Raw genomic sequence first — 23,460 nt, forward strand, 5'->3', positions numbered from 1 at the left:
ATTCAGTACATTCACATTGCAGTCGACCATCATCACCACCCTCCATCCACAGAACGCTTTTCATCTTGGAAAACTGAAACTCTGTATCCTTAGGTGTCAAGTCCACATCCCCCAGCTCACCCAGCTCCTGGCACTCCATTCTGTTTTTTGCTGCTATGAATTCGACGATTCTACATACTTCATACAAGTGTAATCATACAGTATCTATCCTTCTGTGACTGACTCATTTCACTTGGCATAATGTCCTCAAGGTTCATCGTGTAGTGACAAGTGTTAGCATTTCCTTCCTTTTTGAGGCTAATATTCCACTGTGCCTGTGTATATGCCCCATTTTGCTTATCCATTCATCCATCAGTGGACACCTGGGCTGCTTTAACTTGCTGCTATTTTGAATAGTGTTGCTATGAACATGGATGTACAAATATCTGTTCATGCTCCTGTATTCAATTCTTTGGGCCCATTCCCAGAAGTAGAATTGCTGGATCAAAGGGTGATTCTATTTTTAATATTTTGAGGAGCCATCAAACTTTTCCAGAGCAACTGTTCCCTTTAAGACTCCCTCTAACAGTGTACAAAGGTTCCAATTCTCCATATTCTCACCAACACTGTTGTTTTTGATAAGGGTCATCCTAATGGGTGTGAGGAAGTATCGTGTGATTTTGATTTGCATTTTCCTAATGGTGAACCATGTTAAGCATGTTTTCATATACTTGTTGGCCATTGTATATTCTTTCAAGAATGCCTATTCAAGTCCTTTGCCTATTTTTGAATCCCGTGGTTTTCGTTTTAGTTGTTGAGTTTTAGGAGTTCTCTAAACATTTTTGGACATTGGTCTCTTATCAGTTATGTGATTTGCAAATATTCTCTCCATTTGGTAGGTTGCCTTTATTCTTTTGATAATACCTTTTGATGCACAAAGTTTTTAGTTTTGATGAAGTCCAACTTGTCCATTTATTCTTTCATTACTTGTATTTTTTACATCATATTGAAGAAATTATTTGCAAATCCAGTATCATAAAGATTTTGTCCTGAGTTTTCTTCCAAGAGTTTTATAGTTTTAGCTTTTATGTTTAGTCTTTGATCCATTTTGAGTTAATTTCTGTATATTATATTAGATAAGGGCCCAACTTCATTCTTTGGCATGTGGATATTCAGTTTTCCCATCACCATTTGTTGAATGCTGTGTCAGTCTTTCACTCAGGACCATAATGGTCTTGTCTACATGAGGAATCAGCCAGGACACACTTTCTTCCACATCTTTATATTGACCAGGAACCCACAACCCTTGAAACAGTCTCTGCTCTGCTCCACTTAAGGATAAGCAGGAGAGTTCATGGCCCTTTTCATATATTTAACATCATTATGGACTTGTCATAGAAAATGCATTGTATGGGCTCAAAGGCGGGTGGGAGGACTGAAGTAATTATACTACTGTTGTAATGCAGGTAAGAGCCAGCACCTTGGACTAGAGCAGGGACAGAGGAAAATCAAGAACTGGACAGAATTAAGCAATAATTTAGCCTTAAACATGACAGCACTTAGAGATGAATTAGTCATGGAGAGAGCAGTGGGGGGAGCCCCCCATTTTCCGGCTGGCCACTGCACTGAGATAATGGATGCTGGGAGAGAAATAGCTTGGTGGGAAGGTCCTGAGTGTTCCTGTGGGCGTCATGAGCTTAAAGAGCCCTTGAGATATCCATGTGGAGGTGCTGAGTGGGCAGCAGGAACTCCGGAAAGACCACTGAACTAAATCTAGAAAGAAGAGGTCGTGTCGTGGGCAAATAAACGCGGGCTGGCCCTGTGGGGCCCGAGGGGCTTAGAAGGATGAGCAGAATAGAAAGGAGGAGGCTGAGGACAGAGCCCTGAAGAGGCTTGACATTTACAGCCTGTGGGGAGAAGCTGTGGCCAGACAGGAAAGCTGGCGTGTTTGGTGTCAGAAAAGCCGGGAGAGGAAGCATGTCAGACACGCTGAGAACCCAGCATGAGGAGGACTAGGAAATGCCCCCATGGTGGCTTCAGCACAGCCATCAGTGACCCCAGCCAGAGCCACGAGGAGATGGGAGAAGCAGCCTAGCACGTGAAGGACAGTACGGGAAGGGAAGGAATGGAGAGGGTGTGCAGACAACTCACCGGAAGAGTCTGGCCAGAGGACATGGCAAGCCAGGGAAGATAGAAGAACAGCTGGAGGGGTCAAGATTGTTTCAACACTGGTATCTCTGTGTCTCCAGCCAGACCATACCCAGCATGCTCTTCACGTGACCAGAGGACAAGCCCAGGGGCCAGGTCCTCTTCCGCGCTCCCTGCTGTTGTCTGAGCAGAGCACGACCTTCCCTTGCTGCATCCAGCCTGTCACCACACTGTGTACATCTCAGTGGCACCAGGAGATTTGCTTTCCGCAGCATAAGCTCAGTTCACGTTTCTTTCCAAGCAGGCATCTGCGGTAGACTCATGGTCTCTGAGCCCCTCACGCTCATTTTTTTCTACATTTGTAACTGTAGGCACTTCTTATTGGTGCCTTCGAACTTACCTCACAGCACCCTTTCCTTTAGGCAAAAACACACATCAGTCAAAATGTCAGCCACTTTAAGTATGTAAATGTGCTTCATTAAGCACAGAAGTGACAGTAGTTCATGACTTCAGGGCCTTCTCCAGGCCCACAATGACTGTGTGTGTGCCTGTGTGTGTCTGTATGCATGTATATGTTCACCTATGGATGCATGGGTGCCTGTGTGCTTGTGTGCATGTGTGTATGCACAGGTGAGGGGGGAGCAGTGTACTTTTCTGGGACAAGGGGCAACTTTAATACCTTTTTCCAACTCTGTTGCTGTGGACTGCAGCCCCTGGGAAGCCTGGCCCCGCCAACGGACAGCAAGTTCATGGAGAAGGAGAAGAAGCCACCCTTAGCAACTGTGAAGGGGGGCAGAGGAAAAGGAAAGGGCAAGAAGAAAGGGAAAGTGAAAGAGGAGGTGGAGGAAGAAACTGACCCCCGGAAGATCGAGCTGCTGAACTGGGTATGTGGGACGTCTTTGCTCCCATTTCCTAGGATCACAGGGCTCACAGAGCCAGCCTCCCTCTCTGTCCGAGGGAAGGAACAATTCCTGCTGCCTTTGCTTCAGCCCCACCAGGGCCCTGAGTCCCAGAAGGCCGTAGTAGAGCTTTGATAGGATAGGGTCAGTATCTCAAATGGCAACAGCACATTGGCTGTGATGCAGCTGGCCAAGTTGTCGTGATCATTAGATATTCCTGCTCTGGGGGAGTGTGAAGCCACTCTGAGAGATGGCCGGGTCACCTTGCTCAATAGCAGTGCTCTCTGCCTGGCAGACACGCAGACGCTTAATGCATGAAAATATGGGAACAAACCAATTATTACTGAATAAATGCAATTCAGGCAACAGAATAAGGAGCCCATGACTGGGGAGGGGAGGTAACAGCAGTCATTTGGGCTGCAGGACGCAGTCACGCATTGCACGGCAGTCCCTGGCCTTGCTGCTGTTAGGACGCAGGCAAGACAGGTGCTGGGCCTCTGCAGGGACATGTGATTAGCATCGTCACGGTCACCCAACCTGGTGGCATGCTGCGTGCCCATGTGGTTCCACCCAGCTGCCCCAGCAGGTAATTCACAGCCAAGAAACAAACTGTGTCCACCTGTTCTCCAGCAAGGCTTTGCATTATACTGAGTGTGGTAGCTTCCATAATTTTTAAATGAAAGAGACAAGTGATAAATAAAGTGCACAAAATATTACAATCTTCCACCTCAAAAAACATTATTCAAAGAGTTCAGAGTTTGGAGATTCAAGTACTGATTGCACTTAGATTTTGAAAAGAATGCTATGGCTTATGTGGGTCTTCTTTCCCACGTATACATTAGAAGAAAGCAAATAAACTCTATTTTAATTTTTTAAAACCTGAACACTCCATAGAGAGAGTGACACCAGTCTGGCTGTAAACTTAAACCCTCTTCAACTTGTTTTAAGGACAAGATCATTTGCTTTTCTTTGATACTTTGATAGGACATGTCAGGGCTGAACTGAGAAGAAAAAAGAGAGGAGATGGGCTGTATTTACTCAAGACAAAGAGCAAAGAGAGCCAGCCGCAGATGCTCCAGTATCTGCCGGGTCAAAATATGTTTTCTGAGATGCTTCTGATCTGCCTCCCACCCAGTGCGCCTCTGAGAGGCACTCAGGGCCCCCTCTCCTTGGTCCACACAGGTGAACGCTCTGGAGCAAGCCATGCTGGACGCTCTGGTCTTGGACCGAGTCGACTTTGTGAAGCTCCTGATTGAAAATGGAGTGAACATGCAGCACTTTCTTACCATTCCAAGGCTGGAAGAACTTTACAACACGGTGAGTGTTTTGGAAGGAGGCAGGGCAGAGAACAATTGGCCGTCTGTACACAGGGATACCTCATTTTATTGCACTTCACAGACACAGCATTGTTTTACAAATTAAAATCTGTGACAACCCTGCAATGAGCCTATTGGTGCCATTTTTCTGATAGCATGTGCTTGCTTTGTGTCTGTGTGTCACATTTTGGTAATTCTTACAATGTTTCAAACCTTTCCATTATTATCATGTTTGTTAATGTGATCTCTGGTCATATGAGTTCCTGAAAGCTCAGATAATGGTTAGCACTTTTTAGCAGTAAGGCATTTTTTAAATACATACATTGTTTTTTAGACATAATGCTATTGTGCTCTTAATAGACTACAGTACAGTGGTCCTCAACAGTTACTTGCTAAAATTTGGTAAATTTCTAATACACTTTTTCACATCATGAGATGCTCTTTAAAATAATTCCGTAGAAAGTATTTAACATATCTTGAATGTATTGAATACCTCTTAACCACAACCAGTGCTGTCTTGTAAAAGAAACAGGCTGATAGTGGGTTACATTCCAGCTCTCACGATTCATTAGTTCTACAGAGCAGGGTAGGGTTTCGCTCCCAGAGTTGAAAAGAAAAACATATTTAATATGCTTGAATGCTTCTCTTTCAGAGACTGGGTCCTCCAAACACCCTTCATTTGCTGGTGAGGGATGTAAAAAAGGTCAGTCTGCTGTTTTGTAATCCTCACCCATAGGTATCTTTCAATAAGATATTTTGCAAGGCCATTTTTAAATTTGTAAAATGTGTTGTCAATTTATTGGAGGCATAAGAAATAAAGAATTCCTCTCTCCATAAAGAGAGTTTACTTAAAACCAACAAACAATAATGATCTTTTTTTAAGTTACTGTTCATCCCCACACACATACTGAATGACTGTTGGATTATGGCACCCTGGCATCTTTACCAAGTTCAGAACAACAGCCAGGCGAAGTCTCACCTTACTGCTGACCTGGGCCTCCACTGGCCAATGCAGCCTCATGTCCTAGATCCTTCACTATATGTCCTTCCGGAAGGGGCGTGCCTCATGTCATTCTGCAGACTGAAGCTGTTAGTTGTTCTTGACCCTTTCTGTTCCCTCATTAGTAAGTGACAGATGTTGCAGGATCTTGTGTCACCATGGCATTTCTTGAGGCTAGAAGATTAGATTGGGTTATCCTAAGAGTGATTAATTTTACTAGAATGCAGTCTATGACATGCAAAGTGTGGAACATATATTCATACTCTGACCAAGAGAAAATAACTCAAATGAGAGAATAGGGTTTTCAGTCAGTGTCCTAGACAGGCTGGTCCTATTTCATACAAATACTGAGTTCTAATAATAGGAGAGTTTGGCTTCTCCAGGCACTGATTGGATCTCAACAGAATCTGTGGACCTGGGAACCAACCAGAACCAGTGCCCTTGTTTCTCAGATTTTTTAGATTAGGAAGTACAAACATTCAAAAGCTACAGCTGCCCAAGTTCAGACCCCACATTTCTCACCTAAATGGTGTTGATGATCCCACTCCTGCCTCCGGTCCCACTACCTCCCACCAGCCCAAGTCACGGGGATTCCCACTTAAAACATTCCAAAACCTCGTGAAGATCAAGCTCTTATCAAGAACTTGCTCCCCACAGGCCTGGCCCTGTCGTCATGCCCTTCTCTTTCCCATCCATCCCCAGATGCATGTTCCATCTTGCTCCTGTCTGGGGCTCTCTCCCTCCTCTCCCCCTGCAATTCTGCTCTGCCAGCTCCTAGCTACCTCCCACGTCGCCTGCTCCGGGAACCCCTTTCTCACCCTTCCACCCACCCACCCAGAACCTGCTGCTGCATCAGAGCTGTTTGTGGTTTTACCCCTCCCCACCCCACACACCAAAGCTCCCTAAGAGCAAGGCTGTATCTCCTTATCTCTGCAGATGGGACATGGACATGGGCAAGGATCTGATAGGAGCTAAACAAAAAGAATGCCTGAGGAAAGGATTTACTAAATGTGGCTAGTCCGAATGTAAAAGGGAGGACATTTAGAATGTGCAGTCTCCACGTGATGGAGCCCAGGTGTCCACCATCATTTCAGCCCTAGAAAATTAAGCCAGCAATAAATGGCACATAGTAAAATCTCCTTATAATTGATTGGTCAGTTCTGAGTCCAATCTGAGTGGGTGACTGATGGACAAATGCAGGCATAGCCTCTCTTAGTGCTTTTCCCCTGCTTCACACACTGACTTTGTCTCAACACAGCCTCTTCCATCTTTTTGCAAAACTCTGCCCCTTCACCGACTTCCAGTCGCAACAGAAAGTTTGTGGTATTTTCATTTTTACTGAAATCTGAGGGCCCCCAAAAGTCATGGGGCAGAACTGTGGAGCCTTCCCTACGAAGTCCAAGCCCAGGGGTATTCTGTCCCCACACTAGTTCCCACAGAGTCCTCCTTCCTGTTATGATGGTCACGTCCTTCTCCTGCAAGAAATCGGGACTCCAGCCCCTGAAGCTGGCTTCTCCCCTGCAAGCAGCTATCAAAGCGCCTTCCCAACAAAACGAATCTGCTTATGCAAAGAAAATCTCCCACCGGCTGCACCACATTCGCTTCACGTTTACACATGCACATTAAAGTCTGTGCTGTCTATGCCCACAAACAGCCCAGCCCCTACCCTATATATACCCTCATGTTTCCTAACTCTGCTCATTGGGAAAGTTTAATCCACTTCCTGAAGTATGGCTTAACCCATCACCTCCCACAGTCACATGGTAATAGACTGACTATTGGTTAATACTCCATCTGTTATGTCAACACCCAAGTCATGGCCAGGAACCAGCACTTAGGCCCGAGGTGTGTGATGAATGCCACACTTCCACTGAGTTCTTGAGAGCCTGAGACACGGCTTCTCTTCCTACAGGGCAACCTGCCGCCTGATTACCACATCAGCCTCATAGACATAGGCCTGGTGCTGGAGTACCTCATGGGCGGGGCCTACCGCTGCCACTACACTCGGAAGAGCTTCCGGACCCTTTACAACAACTTGTTTGGACCCAAAAGGGTAGGCCTAAGTGGGCGGGTGGTTCCGTGGTTCCTGAGCTGCATGTGGTTTCATTGCTCTCCTTCCCATAACTCAGCCTGTTCAAAGCCACGCTCATCACCCCACCCCAAGTACACCCCAAGTTCACCTGCCCTCCCACCTGCAAGGCCTCACCATCCCTACAGATTGCCCAGGCTTCTCTCCTTTACCCCTTAGAAGTCGGGCTACTCAACCCTCCAACTGCCCGCCCTTTGCCTACCATACGCCTCCTCCTGGGCTGCCTCTCCAAACCACCCTGCCACTGTAGTGACCCTACCCTTCTGAAGCAAGAAACTTGGCAGTGAACTCCCTGCTGAGAATCTCCCAGTGCCTCCACTGCCTGAGGGACCACCGCCAGGAGCTCATCATCACAGCATCTGAGGCTCTCTGACCGCCCACAGGGACCTCCACTGAAAGCAAACTGTACTACTGGGCAGCCGTATCTTCCCCAAGATCAAAATCCCACGCACTGTGCAAACTCAACTCAGGAGTCAGATCTTCCATGAAGCCCCCCTCGTGTCCCCCCTTAGGGCCACTAGAGCGGAGTCTGCAGTCCTGTTAGGGAACGTGTCTGATTCTACCTGGAGTAAGGGTCACGTGTCTGCACATGTCTCCTCAACTGACTTCAGCTGATGGAAGCAGAGTTTCCATATAAGCATTTCCTTTCCTTGGATATTGTCCTTAATTGTTAACAATACAAGTACTTTTAGCTCTATTATTATTCTCCTACTAAAAACACTACTAATGTACTACTAACATGACTACTTCTGACGTTGGTTATCTGATTAAATTGATGTTTTTTTCTTCCCTTTCATTATGCAGCCTAAAGCTCTTAAACTGCTGGGAATGGAAGTAAGTAGGCTTTGTTTTCAATAGTTTTATGATCTCTTGGTCAAGTATATGTACCCTCTTCATTTTATATTTTAATGTAAAATTGAATGATTTTGTTTTCCATGAATAAATCCACTATACCAAAGTTACTTAGATGATTTAGTCAAATTATATGAAAGGATCATAGGTATTTTTTAAGAAGGATAAAGCTACCCTATTCAATTTATAGAGTTAGCAAAATGATGGTTTCAAAAGCAGAGAAATATGAGACAAAGAACTAGAGAATAATGCCACTTATATGTGTGAAATCATAAATAATAGCAAAATGAACTCATATTTTTAAAGTCCTAAACAAGTCATTAAATCCTCTAAGAATGCGAATATAATTTAATGTTAGCAAGTCTTTACTATACTGTATTACCCCAATAAGTTCAAGAAAGAAAACAGTATGACAACATTTTTCAAAAGATGCTACAGAGGAATGGAAAAAATCTGAAACAGTTTCCTTAACTTCTTTAAAAAGTTTACTAGAAAAAGAATGATGAAATAAAGCAAATGATAAAACAAAAATATTCTCTGATATAGGAAGAAAATTATCTTAGGCAAATAGTATTACTTTGTATCTGGGAAATCAACTAAAGCTCAATCATAATAGGACAAACATACCTAAAAAGAATCTTAGCAAGTAACCTTAAGAACAAAGCACTAGACGTAAAAATATATCAATGAATGGAAGAAATACTATATCATAACACAGAATATGAAGACTGACTATTGCAAAATTTTTTTTCCAATAAACTCATGAGTTAAACAGTATCCCAATTTCTGTATGGATTCAGGGGAGAAGGTTTTGATTCTGTTTGTAGTTAAGACTGACCTTCAGCATTGCCACTCATAGCAGATGGAGTTGTAGTCTAATAAGGGTTATGATTTGGAACTTTCCATAAGCTCCTGTTCTCTCAAATCCTTTCTCACGTTGGGTTTTTCCGTTGGGTGAAGCTTCATCTATTGTAAAATGGCCCGGCCACACTCCTCCTTTTATACCTTTCACTACCTTTATAGGAACTTTAAAATAAGAGTCCATTCTGGCTTTCTATTTTCTAGGATCAACTTTTGTCATTTATATTTTCCTAGAAAATAATTTATTCCATCTAGACTTTCAAATTCATTGGTATGTACCTTTATATAGTATTATAATTTTTTCAGTCTCTTCAGTGTCTTAGTTGTGTGCTCTTTGTTCTTCCAATTTTAAAAAAATTTACATCTTCTTTCTTTTATTTTAAGCAAATTTGCCTACATATTTGACAGGCATTTTTGCTTTATCAAGCAAGTTTCTTTTTTCTGCTTTGTTTTTATTCCTTCCTTCCATATACTTTCTTTAGACCTACTATACTGTACTTATTGACTCTATTTCAAAGTAAAGAGCACTCATTTTCAGTCCTCCCTCTATTCCAATAAGTGCATGAAACGTATAAATTTTTCTCTGAGCATTATTGTCATGGAACCTCACCGGTTTAGGTAAGTAGGACCTTCACTACCATTCATTTCTAAATAGGTTTTAATTTCTTCTTTAATCCAAGAGTTATTTAGAAGGGTGTTTTAAATTTTCCAGATACATATTTTTGTTGTTATCCTTCTGTTGTTGATTTCTAGTTTTATTCTTTAAATGTAGACTGCATGATTTCTGATACTTGGAATTTGTTGATACAGAAAATGTAAAAGGAACTGGGGTATAATGCCTCATGGATTTTTGTTAATGATCCGTTGTGCTGGAGACAAACATGTACCCTGTTGGTATAATTCGTATGTTTATCTGGCAGATCAAAGTTGTGAATTGTGTTATTCAGTTTGCTTCTATATTTACTCATTTTTTCAAGTTCATTGGTGGAAGGTGTTTAGAGTCTTACTGTAATGGCAGGTGTGACAATTTCTCTTCATACATCTAGTTCATATTTTCTGCTGTTTTATTGGGTTGTTCTTTTTTTCTTTTTGGTTTGTGGCAGTTATTTGCATTTTAGGGACATTGACTCCTTGCTTGTTATAGTCTTTCTCTAGCAATCTTAAAATTATTTTAAGAAAATGTATATACAATTAATATTTTGATATTATATATTATTGAAAGGCAGGCTTAAAAGGGCTTCTGTTTTACAGCATTTAATTAGCTATATTGGATTTTTATTTAATATATTGTTGAAAATAAAGCTAGATTTATTTTTAAATTTCTATGATGGCAATGTTTAACCTATGTAGAACAACCTTACCTAAATTACTGTAACTAGTTTTGCAAATTAGAAAATCAGAACAAAAACATTTTTAAAAAAAGGCAAGATATGACAGTTTCAATAAAAATGTTATAACAATTTATTATGAGATTATAAAAGTTGGGTCAGTCATGAATAACACACGATAAGAATTAGTGAGCCAGGCTCCTTGGGGCCCCAGCCATTCTGACTGTGAATGGGGGCAAGCTATTCAGACTTAGGGCCACAATTTTCCCATCTGAGGAAAGGAAAAATTTCACAATCTCTGAGAACCATTGTAAGAATAAAAATAGGTATTTAACAGGAAAGCTACTTGCAGAAGAGTAAATATCCATTTCTACTATGCAGCTGAGTACTGAAGCCCCGTGTATTTCCATTCTGCTCCCATGCTTCACCCCCTGTTCTTCCCATCTGTACCCGCCTTACTTCTGAATCCTGCTCCATTTTCAGAACTGTCCCTCAGAACCCCTTTAGGAAATGGGAAACGGTGGCCGTCCCTATGCACTTCATGGGTGAAAGGACTAAGTTCATTCAAAATGGAATGTTTGCTTCCTTAAAGCACTGGTAGGAAAAGCAAAGATGTTTCCCTCTCCCCTTTTGTACATTTTTCCTGTTAATCTCTGGTTCAACTACTTCTGGCAAACGAGTATTGGCTTTGGAAGACTTCCCTGAGGAAGCGAACCGTGTGCTTCCTCTCTCCCATGGTGCTGTGTGTATTTAAGTCTTTTACTTCGGCAGCGTCTCCTCAGTTTTTAAAGGCTGCTGGAAAATATACCTGCCAGTCCAGCGGTGTAAGTTCCTCAAACAGTAGTATACTTTTTCAGTTTGTGTGGGTTTAGATGGTTTACTTATCACAACACATACGTGCATCTTTTCAAAGGAATTAATGTCCACTGAGTGGGGAATGCAGATGGACATGGACGTAAGAAGCCTCTTTATTCTCCCTACAGAGAGGCTCCCCTTTTTCCAGTAATCCCGAAAGCCTTTGTTGCTCGTTTACAGCAGCATCATGATAACTGTGCTTGTCTCCCTCAGGACGATGAGCTTCCAGCCAAAGGGAAGAAAAAGAAGAAGAAGAAAAAGGAAGAAGAGATCGATATCGACGTGGATGACCCCGCTGTGAGTCGTTTCCAGTACCCCTTCCACGAGCTGATGGTGTGGGCTGTGCTGATGAAACGCCAAAAAATGGCAGTCTTCCTCTGGCAGAGAGGCGAGGAGAACCTGGCCAAGGCCCTGGTGGCCTGCAAGCTCTACAAGTCCATGGCCCACGAGTCCTCCGAGAGCGAGCTGGTGGATGACATCTCCCAGGACCTGGACAACAACTCAAAGTGAGTGTCTCAAGGGAATTTAAGAACCAGGAAGGATGAAGGTCCTAAGTAGTAGCCTCTTTGGAGGGTGGCAGATGTGTTTCTCACTTAAGTACAATTATATTTAAAGTTTTTTCATAAATTGCTTTGTCCCTCATATCAATATTTTCCCTTTTGACATGTTTCTGGACCATCACTCTTTTTGTGTACTGCCTCCCCATGGATACTACTGAGCCACCGATTTCCTTAAGGAAACACGCACTCAGAGGAGCGCAGTTGTAGTTCAAGCTGCATCGCCTTCTCCTTTCTGCCCCCTGTGGCCCCCATCATTCTCCCTCCCAGCGATGAGGCCCTCCCTGCTCTGGGCCTCCACGGCAACTGGACCCTCTCTCTGCCGCAGCATTGAGAGTGTTGCATTCTCTGATAATCAGTGTGTTATTAGAGTACCACAGACATACAGAGAAAGGCACACATCCTAAATGCACAGCCGGGTGACTGTTCACAAATGGAACACAGCAGTATGACCAGCACCCAGATCAGGAGACAGGACCTTCCCTGCACCTGTGATCCCTCCTGGGTGCCTTTCAATGCCTCCCTGCCCCTACCACAAAGAGAAGCACCAGTCCCACAGGTGCATTGTGTCCTCCCTGTCCGCATGCCTGTTTTATGAACATTGTCTTCTCATCTCTGGGGCCCTGGGGCCTGAGAGACAGACTTGGGGGCAACCTAAAACCCATCTGCAGCAAGAGCAGTTGGCCCCCAACATGACCGAAGAGGGACCCTGGCCCCAGCCCTTCCCCTCTGGCAACAAACCCTGTGAGCTCCTGCTTGTAGAGGGCTGGAAGTCGGGATCTGTGACCTGTGGCCCCATGGTGTCCCTGGGGACATGGGTCCCTAACAAGCAGCATGTGGCCACTGCAGCTTCAACCCGGATCCCGTTTCTTTCCCCTAGAGACTTTGGCCAGCTTGCCGTGGAGTTGCTGGACCAGTCTTATAAGCATGATGAGCAGGTTGCCATGAAACTGCTGACCTACGAGCTGAAAAACTGGAGCAACTCCACCTGCCTCAAACTGGCTGTCGCTGCCAAGCACCGGGACTTCGTCGCCCACACCTGCAGCCAGATGCTGCTGACAGACATGTGGATGGGAAGGCTGCGAATGAGGAAAAACCCCGGCCTGAAGGTATGTATGATGTGCTGTCAGACCTGTCAGGATGTTACAGTGACACCTGTGAGCTCTTAAGCGCCTGCCTGTGCTAAGCACTTCCTGCAGATTATTTCATTTATTCCTCTGAACAACCTCACGAGGAAGAAGCTGTGGTAGTTCTTGTCTGATAGATGAAGAACCTGAAGCTTCAAGATCAAATAACTGGCATAGGATTGGAGCTGGTAGGTGTGGGTCCAAGACTGGAACCCAGGAGGCCTGACACCAGGGTACCTGGTTCACAGACCTGGGAGTCCCTCCTGACTTACTATGCACCCCTGGACAGGCCATCAAGCCCACCACTAAACAGCTACCTGAATTCTATTTCTATAGATTCCCTTAGACATAGAATTACATATAGATATAAATTTATAGATAAAATTGTGATAATATTTTAATCGGTGATATTTTCATTACATGGAGTTTATGAGAGAATAAGAAGCTAAGAAAGAGTTTGAAAAGGATGTTAGGGGCAGAAAACTGTATTGTGATCTGCTGTTTGTTAACTCATAAATTATCTCAAGCAGAGATTCTAATCTTCAGATCACCTAGCTTCATAATGGAAATATTATAGTGATCTCATGGATTTGCTATGGACAAAGAAAAGGCAACATATATTATACTGTGTAGCATGTTTCCGGCAAATAGAAGGCACCCTTTCTTAAAAATATGAATGTTATGCCTAAAGTATCCAATTCTATATAATGCACTAAGCTGACATTATACATAACTTTGGATATTGATAAATAGTTTTCAGAACACCAAGAATAATGAGTAGATCCTAAAGCTTTTAAAGAAAATAAAAGATTACCTACAAAGGGATGAGTATCAGATTAGCATCAGATTTTCCATCAATAATACTGAATACTGGGACCTTCCTTATTTTGAGAGGAAAACATTTGGAACTTGGAAATTTTTATGTAGTCCAGCTATTTAAAACATGAGGCTAGAAAATATCTATATAAGATAGGCAAAGATTCAAGTTATATACTTCCTACATACCTATTCAAAAAAAACTTCAGCAGGCACTCCAGGAAAAGAAGTGTAAAAATTGCAAGAAAAAATATGATGTGGAATGTGAGAAACAAGCTCCAAGTTTTAAAAATCCCCGTCCAAAAGCTATGTAAGAGGATGTAAAGGCAGTCAGATTACATGAGTATATGGAGTCAGTGGGAGGAGAGAAGAGCTGGAAGAATAGAAATGATTCCAATAAATAGATGGAGGGACTAAGAAGCTACAGAGAACAGAGAATAGAGGTTAGAGAAACAAGAACAGTTTATAATCCTTAACAAGAAAATCCTTAATGAGCACATAGAAGGGGAATCAAATTTCAGGAAAATAAAAAACTGCACACAAAAGATAAGGTTCCATTACAATTCAAATTAAAATTTGGAATGATTTGGACTGGTAGAGTACCAAAAAGACCATTTGACCTCTGATTCTGAGAACATGTTCCTTTAGGGGCACCAGAATTCTGCATTAAAATTATAACCATAGCATGCCATGTGGAGGTGCAATAAACAAAATGTATATAGTAACAAAAATGTAAAAGCTTGTTCTTGGTTCTCAACTTTTAGAATAATCCTATGGACAATCATTGAAGACTTAACTATGGTTCCTAAATAGAATACAAATGTTTTCAAGTATGAAAATACATAAGCAAAAGTACAGCTAGGAAAAGTTGGGAGGGGGAAGGAGGAGGGGAAAACAGTGTAAAAGATAATATCCCCATATTAGAAGGTACAGAATCCAAACTATCAAAAGTTGTTGAAACAAGAAATAAAGGTTTCAGTTATAAAGGTAGCTTGGTAGGAACTAAAAATACTGATGTGTCTATTAAACATGGGAGCAGAGGAGGAATGGATTGAAATAAAATAATCTGGTGTAAAATAAAAAGATGCCAACAGAATTAAATTAGCAAAGAATATAACAAATCAACAGGAAATTAACAAAGAAATAGAAATATATCACCTATGTTGTTAAAAATATGAAAGTATCAATAAGATCTAGAACCAGAAATAGAAGTGATTGTCTAAAAAATAACTCCACAATTTCTCTTAAAGACAAATGATATGAAACCATATATTGAAAAAACAAATTGTGAATCTGGGTATAGCAATCCAGAATAACCAACATCAAGATACATTTTAACAAAATTGCAAGATTTTAATGAAAAAGAAAAAATTCTTCAGGCAGTTAGGCAAAAAAAATAACAAGTGATTTATAAGGAAAAGCACTTAGATTATCATCCGACTTTCAGCAGCAACTGTTTATGTCAGAGAAAAAAAATGGCACACCCAGAAAATACACCAGAAATAAAATGTGAGGCAAGGATTTTATATCCAGTAAATGGAACTGTCATATATAAAGGGTACACACAAACTGTTACCAACATGCAAGGACCCAAGGAAATACTGTTCCTATGAGCCCTTTTGGAAGAATCTATTAGAAAAAGAGATTTAAAGAACCACATAGCCAGTGAGGCATCAGCATAAGGACTACTGGTAAGTATCAGATACATATTTACTTGTGCTGAGACTAAGCACTGAGATTAAGAAGGAAGGAGACCAGTATGTAATGTTTATATATTCTGATAACATAGATATAATACAACCATTAAGAAAGGGGAAGCAACCTATGCAGAACAAAACTGTAACTGTTTTCAGCAACCCTCATTGATAGTAATAGTAGTAATATTGTTATTTTGAAGCCATAAAGTCCAAGCAACTAAGTAGTGCTGGGGTTATTTTAGTTCTACTATCCTGTCTGTCCTTGAGAACTAAGAGTGCATGTGGAGCAAAGGAAATGCAGTTGCAATCTGCAAGAGAGTAAGTAGAAAGCCTACAGTGCTCAACTGGAAGCAGCGGTATGAATTAATTCCAGCTCTGACCAATGAACAGCTTGGAAACAAGGATCTTCCCCAAAGCAATGAACATCCTTAGTGCCCAGATTGTGGTCTAGAAATTGTATTTCCCACTAACTGAAGACAGAACTTCTTGGAGAAATGGTTGATTCCAGGTCTGGAGTAGGAAATGTGCAAGATGAGCTTGGAACACATCTTGACCTAATAAATGCCAACGAAGCTGTCACAGATCAGTAGGTTCAGAGTAGGGGACCCAGGAGCCCACTTGTGGAATCTTCCACTGGCCAAAGATGGGACAATGTGACTCAACAGTATTACGTATGTCAATGCATTGAAACTTAGCAAACTGGCTTAAATTCATGAGTTCACAACAGTATTTTTTAAAAATAATCAGTCACCTTCAGTGGATGATTGGTAAGCCAATTCATTATCTTGAAAACAGGCAAATAAAAGGAAAAGAATCAAGTATTTATTCTGAATTTCCTACGTGAACTGTACCCCTGGGTAAACACTGAGTAGATGAGGGGAAGCATCTCTGTAAAATTATTCCAACAAAGCAATGAAAAGTGATAGAATTAGAACATGATCAATTTTCAACTCCCAATGGGTGAGTTAATCTAGCACTGAACGTTCATGGCTGCTAACATCACTGCAAGAGAGAGTCCGCTTCCTGATGAAAGAACACGCCATCTACAGTCTTGCCAAAGTGGGCCTGCTCTGGCCTCTGCATCCAGCTGCCAAGTGGCGGGACATAGGGACATAATGAGGACAGAGGAGCATCTCAAATGGCACATGAGTCTTGCAATACTCCAAATCCACTCTGTAATCAACTCTGCAGGTCCACATCCTCTAGCTCTTCAACAGTGAGGAAACAATTTAAAAACCATTTTTAAACATGCCAGAATTTTAAAGGGCAGGATTAAACGGTAGCTGTCTAATAGAAATAAAAGGCAAGCCAACATATGTCATTTAAAATTTTCTAGCTACACTGAGTAAAAATTTTAAGTTATAAAAAATGTTTAAAGTAACATGGTAAAAACTAAAAAAGAAACAGTTGAAATTAATTTAACAATATAGTTTTTTGAATCAGTATATACAAAATATTGTCATTTCAACATGTTATCAATAGGAAAAAAAATCATTCATGAGGTAGTCTATATTCTTTTTTTTTTTTTTACTAATCTTGGAAATCTGGTGGGTGTTTTGTACTTACAGCACATCCCAGTTTGGACCAGCCATGTTTCAACTGCTCAGTGGCAACACGTGGCTCATGGCGCCTACCTAACTGGACAACCCAGGTTTAGGGATGCATGCTCGGGTGATAAAGCTATAAAAGAACAGAATCTATTCCTTTAAAGTCAGGATGGAGACTTCTTTTCGGGGGGTTGGCTTGTAGTGGGGACGAGGTACAGGGAGGGGTTTCTGCAGGGCTGATGCCAGCCAATTTTATAACCCAGGTGTGATAATAAAATCAAGGATGCTTACTTTATAATGGCTCATGAATCTGTACCTTTGTGTGCTTTTGCATATCTGTGGTTTATTTTACAATAAAAAGCTTTACGAGACTTTGTTTCTGGGAGCAGGACTTGAGAAGTAGCGGGATGTGACCAGGGATCTTTTTTACTATAATTCCATTTAGGTTATTCAGTTTTGCAACCACATGCCTGTATCACTTTGATTTTTTAAATATTAATAAATAAAACTCAGAAATAGACACCCAAGAAAATTGATTAGGTTGCTATCACTTCCTTCTTTTTTTTACCTAATGCTTCTTTTAAATACTATGTATACCAAAAGGTATAGATTTTTTTAATTGAGGTATAATATTTTACTGTATACTATTATTTTTGGGTATACCTCATAGTGACTCAGTATTTTTGTACATTATAAAAAGATCTCCATGATAAGTCTAGTTACCATCTGTCACCATACAAAGTCGTTACAATATTATTGCCTATATTCCTTATGCTGCACATCCCATCCCCAGGACTTACTAATGTTGTAACTGGAGATTTATATCTCTTAATCCCCTTCACCTATTTCACCACCCCAACTCCTCCCTGCTCTGGTAATCAACAGTTTGTTTCCTGTATCTGTGAGTCTATGTTTGTTTTTTATCTACTTTTGTTTTAGTTTGTTCAGATTCCACATGCAAGTGAAATAATATGGCATCTGTCTTTCTCTCTCTGACTTACTTCCCTTCACTTAATGTCCACTAATGACACATGCATGTTGTCACAAATAGCAATATTTTGCTGTTTTTTATAGTTGAGCAATATTCCATTGTGTATCTATACCACATCTTACTTACCTTTCATCTCTTGATGGACACTTGGGTTGCTCCGGTATCTTGGCTTTTGTAAATAATTCTGCAATAAGCATAGAGGTGCATATATCTCTTCAGTTTGGTGTTTTCATTTTCTTCAGATAAATATCCAGAAGTGGAATTGCTGGATCATATGATATTTCTATTTTTAATTTTTTGATGAACCATCCATAGCTGTTGCACCAAAATGTGTAAATATTTTTAAGCATCAAGTTTCCTTCAAAGCATTTCTGAATTTGTGATGTAAAAATATAATTATTCAAAAGTAGGGGTTCCTTGGGTTATTCTTTTTAACTAAATTTTTGAACAGGTAAAATCATATGCACATGGCTCGAAAATAAAAATAAAACTATTTGAAAGTGTCAGTGACAAGTCTCTCTCCCACGCCTGTCCCCATCTGCCCCCATCTGCCCTGTTCCTGTCCGGTGGCAACCACTGATACTTGTTTTTTGAGTATCTTTCCGTACAGAAAGCTACTAAGCCCACACATTCTCCATGTTTCCTCTTTTCCCTGGGAGTTGGCATAGTCACAGTTTTGTACCTTGCTTTTTCACTTAATCTGGGAGCTCTTTCCATAAGTATTACCTAGAAAGTTTCCTCATTCTTTCCTAGCTGACTTACAGTCCATTACTGCAGATTAATACACAGCCAGTCCCCACGGAGGCCATGGAGACCAGTCCCATATAGTGATGTCACACTCCTGCTGCAATGAATGCTCTTGGACACAAACTGGGTCTCACGTATCTGTTAGATAAATGTCCAGAAATGGAATTGGTGACCCCACAGGGGTCTTGCAATTTTGATAGGTTTGACCAGCCCTGCCTGTGGTGGGGTTGTCCCAATTTACACTTCTACCAACAATGTAGGGAAATGTCTGCTTTCCCACAGTCTCACCACCATGGTGTGTGTGAGTAGACATTTGAATGTTCCCAATCTGATGGTAAACATTGACATCTCTGTGCAGGTATTTTGCATTTAAGTTATTATACATGAAGGTGAACACATTTTCCTATCAGTACCTGTGTATCTCAGTTCATAGCTTTTGCCCATTTTTCTGCTGGATTGTTGGAATTTTTCTTTTCAATTTCTGGAAGTTCCTTTCAAATGAGAAAGATTGAGCAGTAAATATGTTTTCCATGAGTTGTTTTTACTCTAGGTATGGCATTTCTGCTGTGAAGGTTGTGCTTTTTATAAGTACCAAATATATTGATCTTTTCTGTGATTACTTCTCTTTTTTCCATTAATCATTTTTTAAAATTAAGGTGTAATTGTTCTTGATTTGGGCACATAATGAGAAAGGCCTTCCCCAACTATCCACTTCTGAAAGAATTCTGCAATTACTTTTAGATATTTTCATATTCTTTCTCTTCTACCCCAACCCTGCCTTTTTTTTTCTTTTATGAAATCTTTAAGCTAGATGGAATTTATTCTGGTGTGAGATGTAGATCCAGCTTAATTGTTTTCTAGATGATCACCCAGTTTCTCAGTACCACTTATTAAATAGGCCACCTTTATTCATCCAATCTGATGTGTACTTTTTATCACATACTAATTTTCTATGAGTACTTGAGTCTCTTGCTGGACCTTCCATCTTGTTCCATTATTTGGTCTATTCATGCACCTGTACTACATGGTCTTACTTACTGATGTTTTATAATGTCATTTTTATATATGGTAGGCAGAGTGCTTTTGCATTGTTTTTAATAGTGGATTCCTGAGGGAAATTTTTCAAACTCAGTACTGAGCATTGGCAGCAGGTTTCAGGGGTGGAGACTCAGAACACAGCACACGACACTGCTGAAAACGACAGCAAGATTTTCCATCTGTGGCCCAGGCCACTCTTCTGCTGTGTAGACAGAGCCCGGGTCACATGCGCCTCCCAACTTTTGGTTCACATAACCACACTTATATTGAAGTTATTTCTGTATAAAATAACTTCGGCCTACTTCACTAGAGGTATCATTATATTTCACCTATTTACTTTTATTTATTGTATTTTAATCTAAGAACCTACCTACGTTGAAACTTGTTGTAAGATCTTTGTTTTTGAGTTACGATTCCCCCCAATACTACTTGCTATTCATCTACAAAAATTTGGTGAATGTTCTTAAATTTTTCACTGTAATTCTACCAATGGACCAAACCAAAGAAGCCACGAACATCAGGGCAGAGATAAACCTGTTCGGGGGCCACTAGGTTTTGGAGTAATGTCAAAAGTTATCATATACTAGGAAAATTTTCAAGAATTGCCATAGCCTAAAAATCCATTTTCTTCATCATGCATAGGTTATAATGGGGATTCTTCTTCCCCCCACCATCCTATTTTTGGAATTTCGGACATACGATGACTTCTCATATCAGACATCCAAGGAAAATGAAGATGGTAAAGAAAAAGAAGAAGAGAATGTGGTTAGTGATGCCCAGGTCATGAAAGTATCCATTTGCTCTCTTTTTCAAAACTGAGATTTCTCTTACCATGAATTTAGAGACTGCAGTGATTGGAAGGTTTTTATAATCTTTTCTTTTTTTTTCTAAGGCTCCTGTCTGATAAACATTGTGCTGGGGGACGTTTCCTATTCAGCAACCTTCTTGCCATGCGCTGTGCTCTGTTTCCAGGATGCGAATGCAGATGCCGCCTCAAGACAGGGCGACGAGGAGAATGAGCTCAAAAAGCAGAGGCGTATTCCCGTCGGCACGAAGATCTGTGAATTCTATAACGCTCCCATTGTCAAGTTCTGGTTTTACACAGTAAGGCCCTCTTGTTAGCATTTGCTGTTTATCCTGTTTTGAACACTTAGCTATGTTAGAATCAAGACAAATGTCAAGGGCTTTAAAAAATGTTTCACAATTCACTGAACTAAAATGAATTATGAAAATGATACTGAAACAAATTCAGATCTTCTACTATAATTGGATTTAGATACCTCATCATACATTATGTAGGAATGTGGCCATCCCAGCCCTAAACACACCATTTTTCATAAAGCAAAACAGACTCTAAGGTGACTTAAGATGAAGGATTTTTTTAAAGTGTCTTGTATAATACAAACTTAGGGAAGTACAATTTTATTTCAAAATGAACAAAGATGACTAGTGATTTACAGACAAACTCAGAGATGCCATGTTTTCGTGAAGTTGGCGGGGTTACTAAAAGGATGTGTTGAACCCAGAGCATGAATTCCTAGAACAGGGCAGCAGAGCAAGGCCTTCGCATGCTGAGGGGCACAGCAGCCTGAGACTCTCCCCTCCGTGGGTGGCCACTGTCTCAGCATCTCCAGGAGTGTGTGACATGTCCCCAAAGAGCCGCCCCTGCCTCATGCATGCTGGTACATCCACGGAGGCACAGGAGCAGGGTGCTGAGGAGATGGAGCATGTGGGAAGGCCATGGGGGAAAGCGACCCGACCACAGGTGGTCTCAGCACAGCTGGCAGGCCTGAGGCAGCTCCGGCAACCATGGCCATCTAGGGGAGGCCCAAGTCTCTTCCTGATGTCCCCAGCACCAAGCCACAGCCCACAGCAGGCAGGCCCTAGCAGTGTGGCTCCAAGGCCACGGAAGAGGCAAAAGATGAGGGTGTGCAGGGGACAAACGCTCTGGGGAGCAGTACTTGGGGGCCAGCCTGGGGACCAGGCCATTGTGAGTCTGGATGCCCAACATTTCGACAGTCACATTTAGTGATGTAGCAAAGCCACCAGCGCCCTCCTGCTCTGGGCAGAGCCAGCTGCACCCGGCCTGCAGAAGAGCTCAGCACAGATTCAGCTTAGCAGGCAGGGCTAGAAAGCCACTAGCCCATCCCACCAGGACCCCTGAACGGTATCTCTGCCGTGGGGGTGGGTGCCACACGTTTCACACCTTCCCAGGGGATTCGGACACAACCCAAATTTGAGAACCTTGGCTCTGATCCACCTGCCAAGAGTAAATAGTGGAGACAAAGGATGTTACCTGTGTACTAGTAAAGCTTATACACTCGGGAGGGGGAATCTTAAAAAACAAAAAGGACTGCTGGTTCACAAATACACAATTGGTAGCTGATGAGTTGCCACCCTCAGACCTCAGAAAGGGCGTCTGCCAGGGAAGGCCCTGAAGCTCGCCAGCATCACAGTGAATCCACCTCCGCCAACTTCAGCCCACCTCCCTCTGTTTCCTTCCTCACTACACATACCTCACCCCCCTCCCTTCTACATCTTTTCTTGCCACAAAGACAGGGCCCCTGTTATGGCCACAGAATATGGCAGACGTGTCGGTGCTAACTGAGGGGGCACGGGACAGCCCTGTGTGCCTGGGCTAACAACTCAGCGTCCTCCCTTCTAACCTCCCACATCCGTCAGTCCTGAAAAGATTCAAGAGGGAAATTTTCAAGGGAGGGAGAAATAACGTTTCCCAACTTCCAGGAACAGAGAAGACATACCAGTAAACTATTAAGTTTCCTCATTTATCATAATTTTGTCTCCCTGATTTCCCCGGAAGGTGAGAGCAGCAACAAATAGATCTTCATTTAGAAAATGAAATGTCAGAGTCCGCCTGGATCGTGCTAACAGACAAAATGCCTCCCGATCTGCCGCAGATTTTGTCTGGGCTGGTGATGTGATTAGAAGGTTTCTTGTCAATGACTCAGTCCAGTTGGAAATGAAATTTGGTTTAGAAGATGTGTCAACCTGAAAACGTAGTTTCAAAACTTTTTTCCACCACGTGTTTTCTTCCCGTACACTGCCAGCAGTTGTTCTGTCTTTCAGATATCATACCTGGGCTACCTACTGCTATTTAACTATGTCATCCTAGTGCGCATGGAACGCTGGCCCTGTCTCCAGGAATGGATCGTCATTGCCTACATTGTGAGCCTGGCGTTAGAGAAAATCCGAGAGGTGATTACTCCAAAGGCCTGTCCCAACCCACCAACCACTGACTTCAGCTCAGATAGACCTTCTTCTTATTTCTTATGCAAATTCCAAGTTCCATGTGGTGTCTTTCTTTTGCGGTCTCACAACTACCAGTTTATTCCATTCCTATGCTTAAGATTCATATGCCTTCTGCTTCCAGCTGAATTTGAACTGGAGACTGAAACCACAAGGCAAAATAAATGATGCCTACAAAGGCAACAGTAAATGTTCCAGGTAGCTGAGATAAACCAAATACTACAACTGAGTACAAATTGTGGCTCAGTTCTCTGGCAAATGAAATGAAAAACAGGAAGATAAAAGAGTGAACATTTTCCCTGCAACTCAGGACTCAGAATAGCACAGTCCTAGCTCAGGTTCCCTA

General features: G+C 41.9%; 1 protein-coding gene across 4 annotated transcripts in view; it reads left to right on the forward strand.

Moving 5' to 3' along the window:
- The window catches only part of TRPM1 (transient receptor potential cation channel subfamily M member 1), a 95,244-nt gene that overhangs the window by 49,504 nt on the left and 22,280 nt on the right, over positions 1–23,460 (forward strand). For 2 of the 4 annotated variants that reach the window (XM_073227037.1, XM_073227038.1), the window contains exons 1-10: positions 386–3,011; positions 4,209–4,343; positions 4,995–5,045; positions 7,255–7,395; positions 8,236–8,265; positions 11,541–11,833; positions 12,765–12,993; positions 20,490–20,612; positions 20,820–20,951; positions 22,935–23,063. In XM_073227037.1, coding sequence (XP_073083138.1) covers positions 2,694–3,011; positions 4,209–4,343; positions 4,995–5,045; positions 7,255–7,395; positions 8,236–8,265; positions 11,541–11,833; positions 12,765–12,993; positions 20,490–20,612; positions 20,820–20,951; positions 22,935–23,063 — 1,581 coding nt within the window. In that variant the 5' untranslated portion in view covers positions 386–2,693. Of the gene's footprint in view, positions 1–385; positions 3,012–4,208; positions 4,344–4,994; positions 5,046–7,254; positions 7,396–8,235; positions 8,266–11,540; positions 11,834–12,764; positions 12,994–20,489; positions 20,613–20,819; positions 20,952–22,934; positions 23,064–23,460 lie in introns of those variants that run through there. The other 2 variants (XM_037000485.2, XM_073227039.1) reach the window with 2 other exon arrangements.

Source organism: Manis javanica, chromosome 18, assembly GCF_040802235.1.
Source record: "Manis javanica isolate MJ-LG chromosome 18, MJ_LKY, whole genome shotgun sequence".
NCBI lineage: Eukaryota > Metazoa > Chordata > Mammalia > Pholidota > Manidae > Manis > Manis javanica.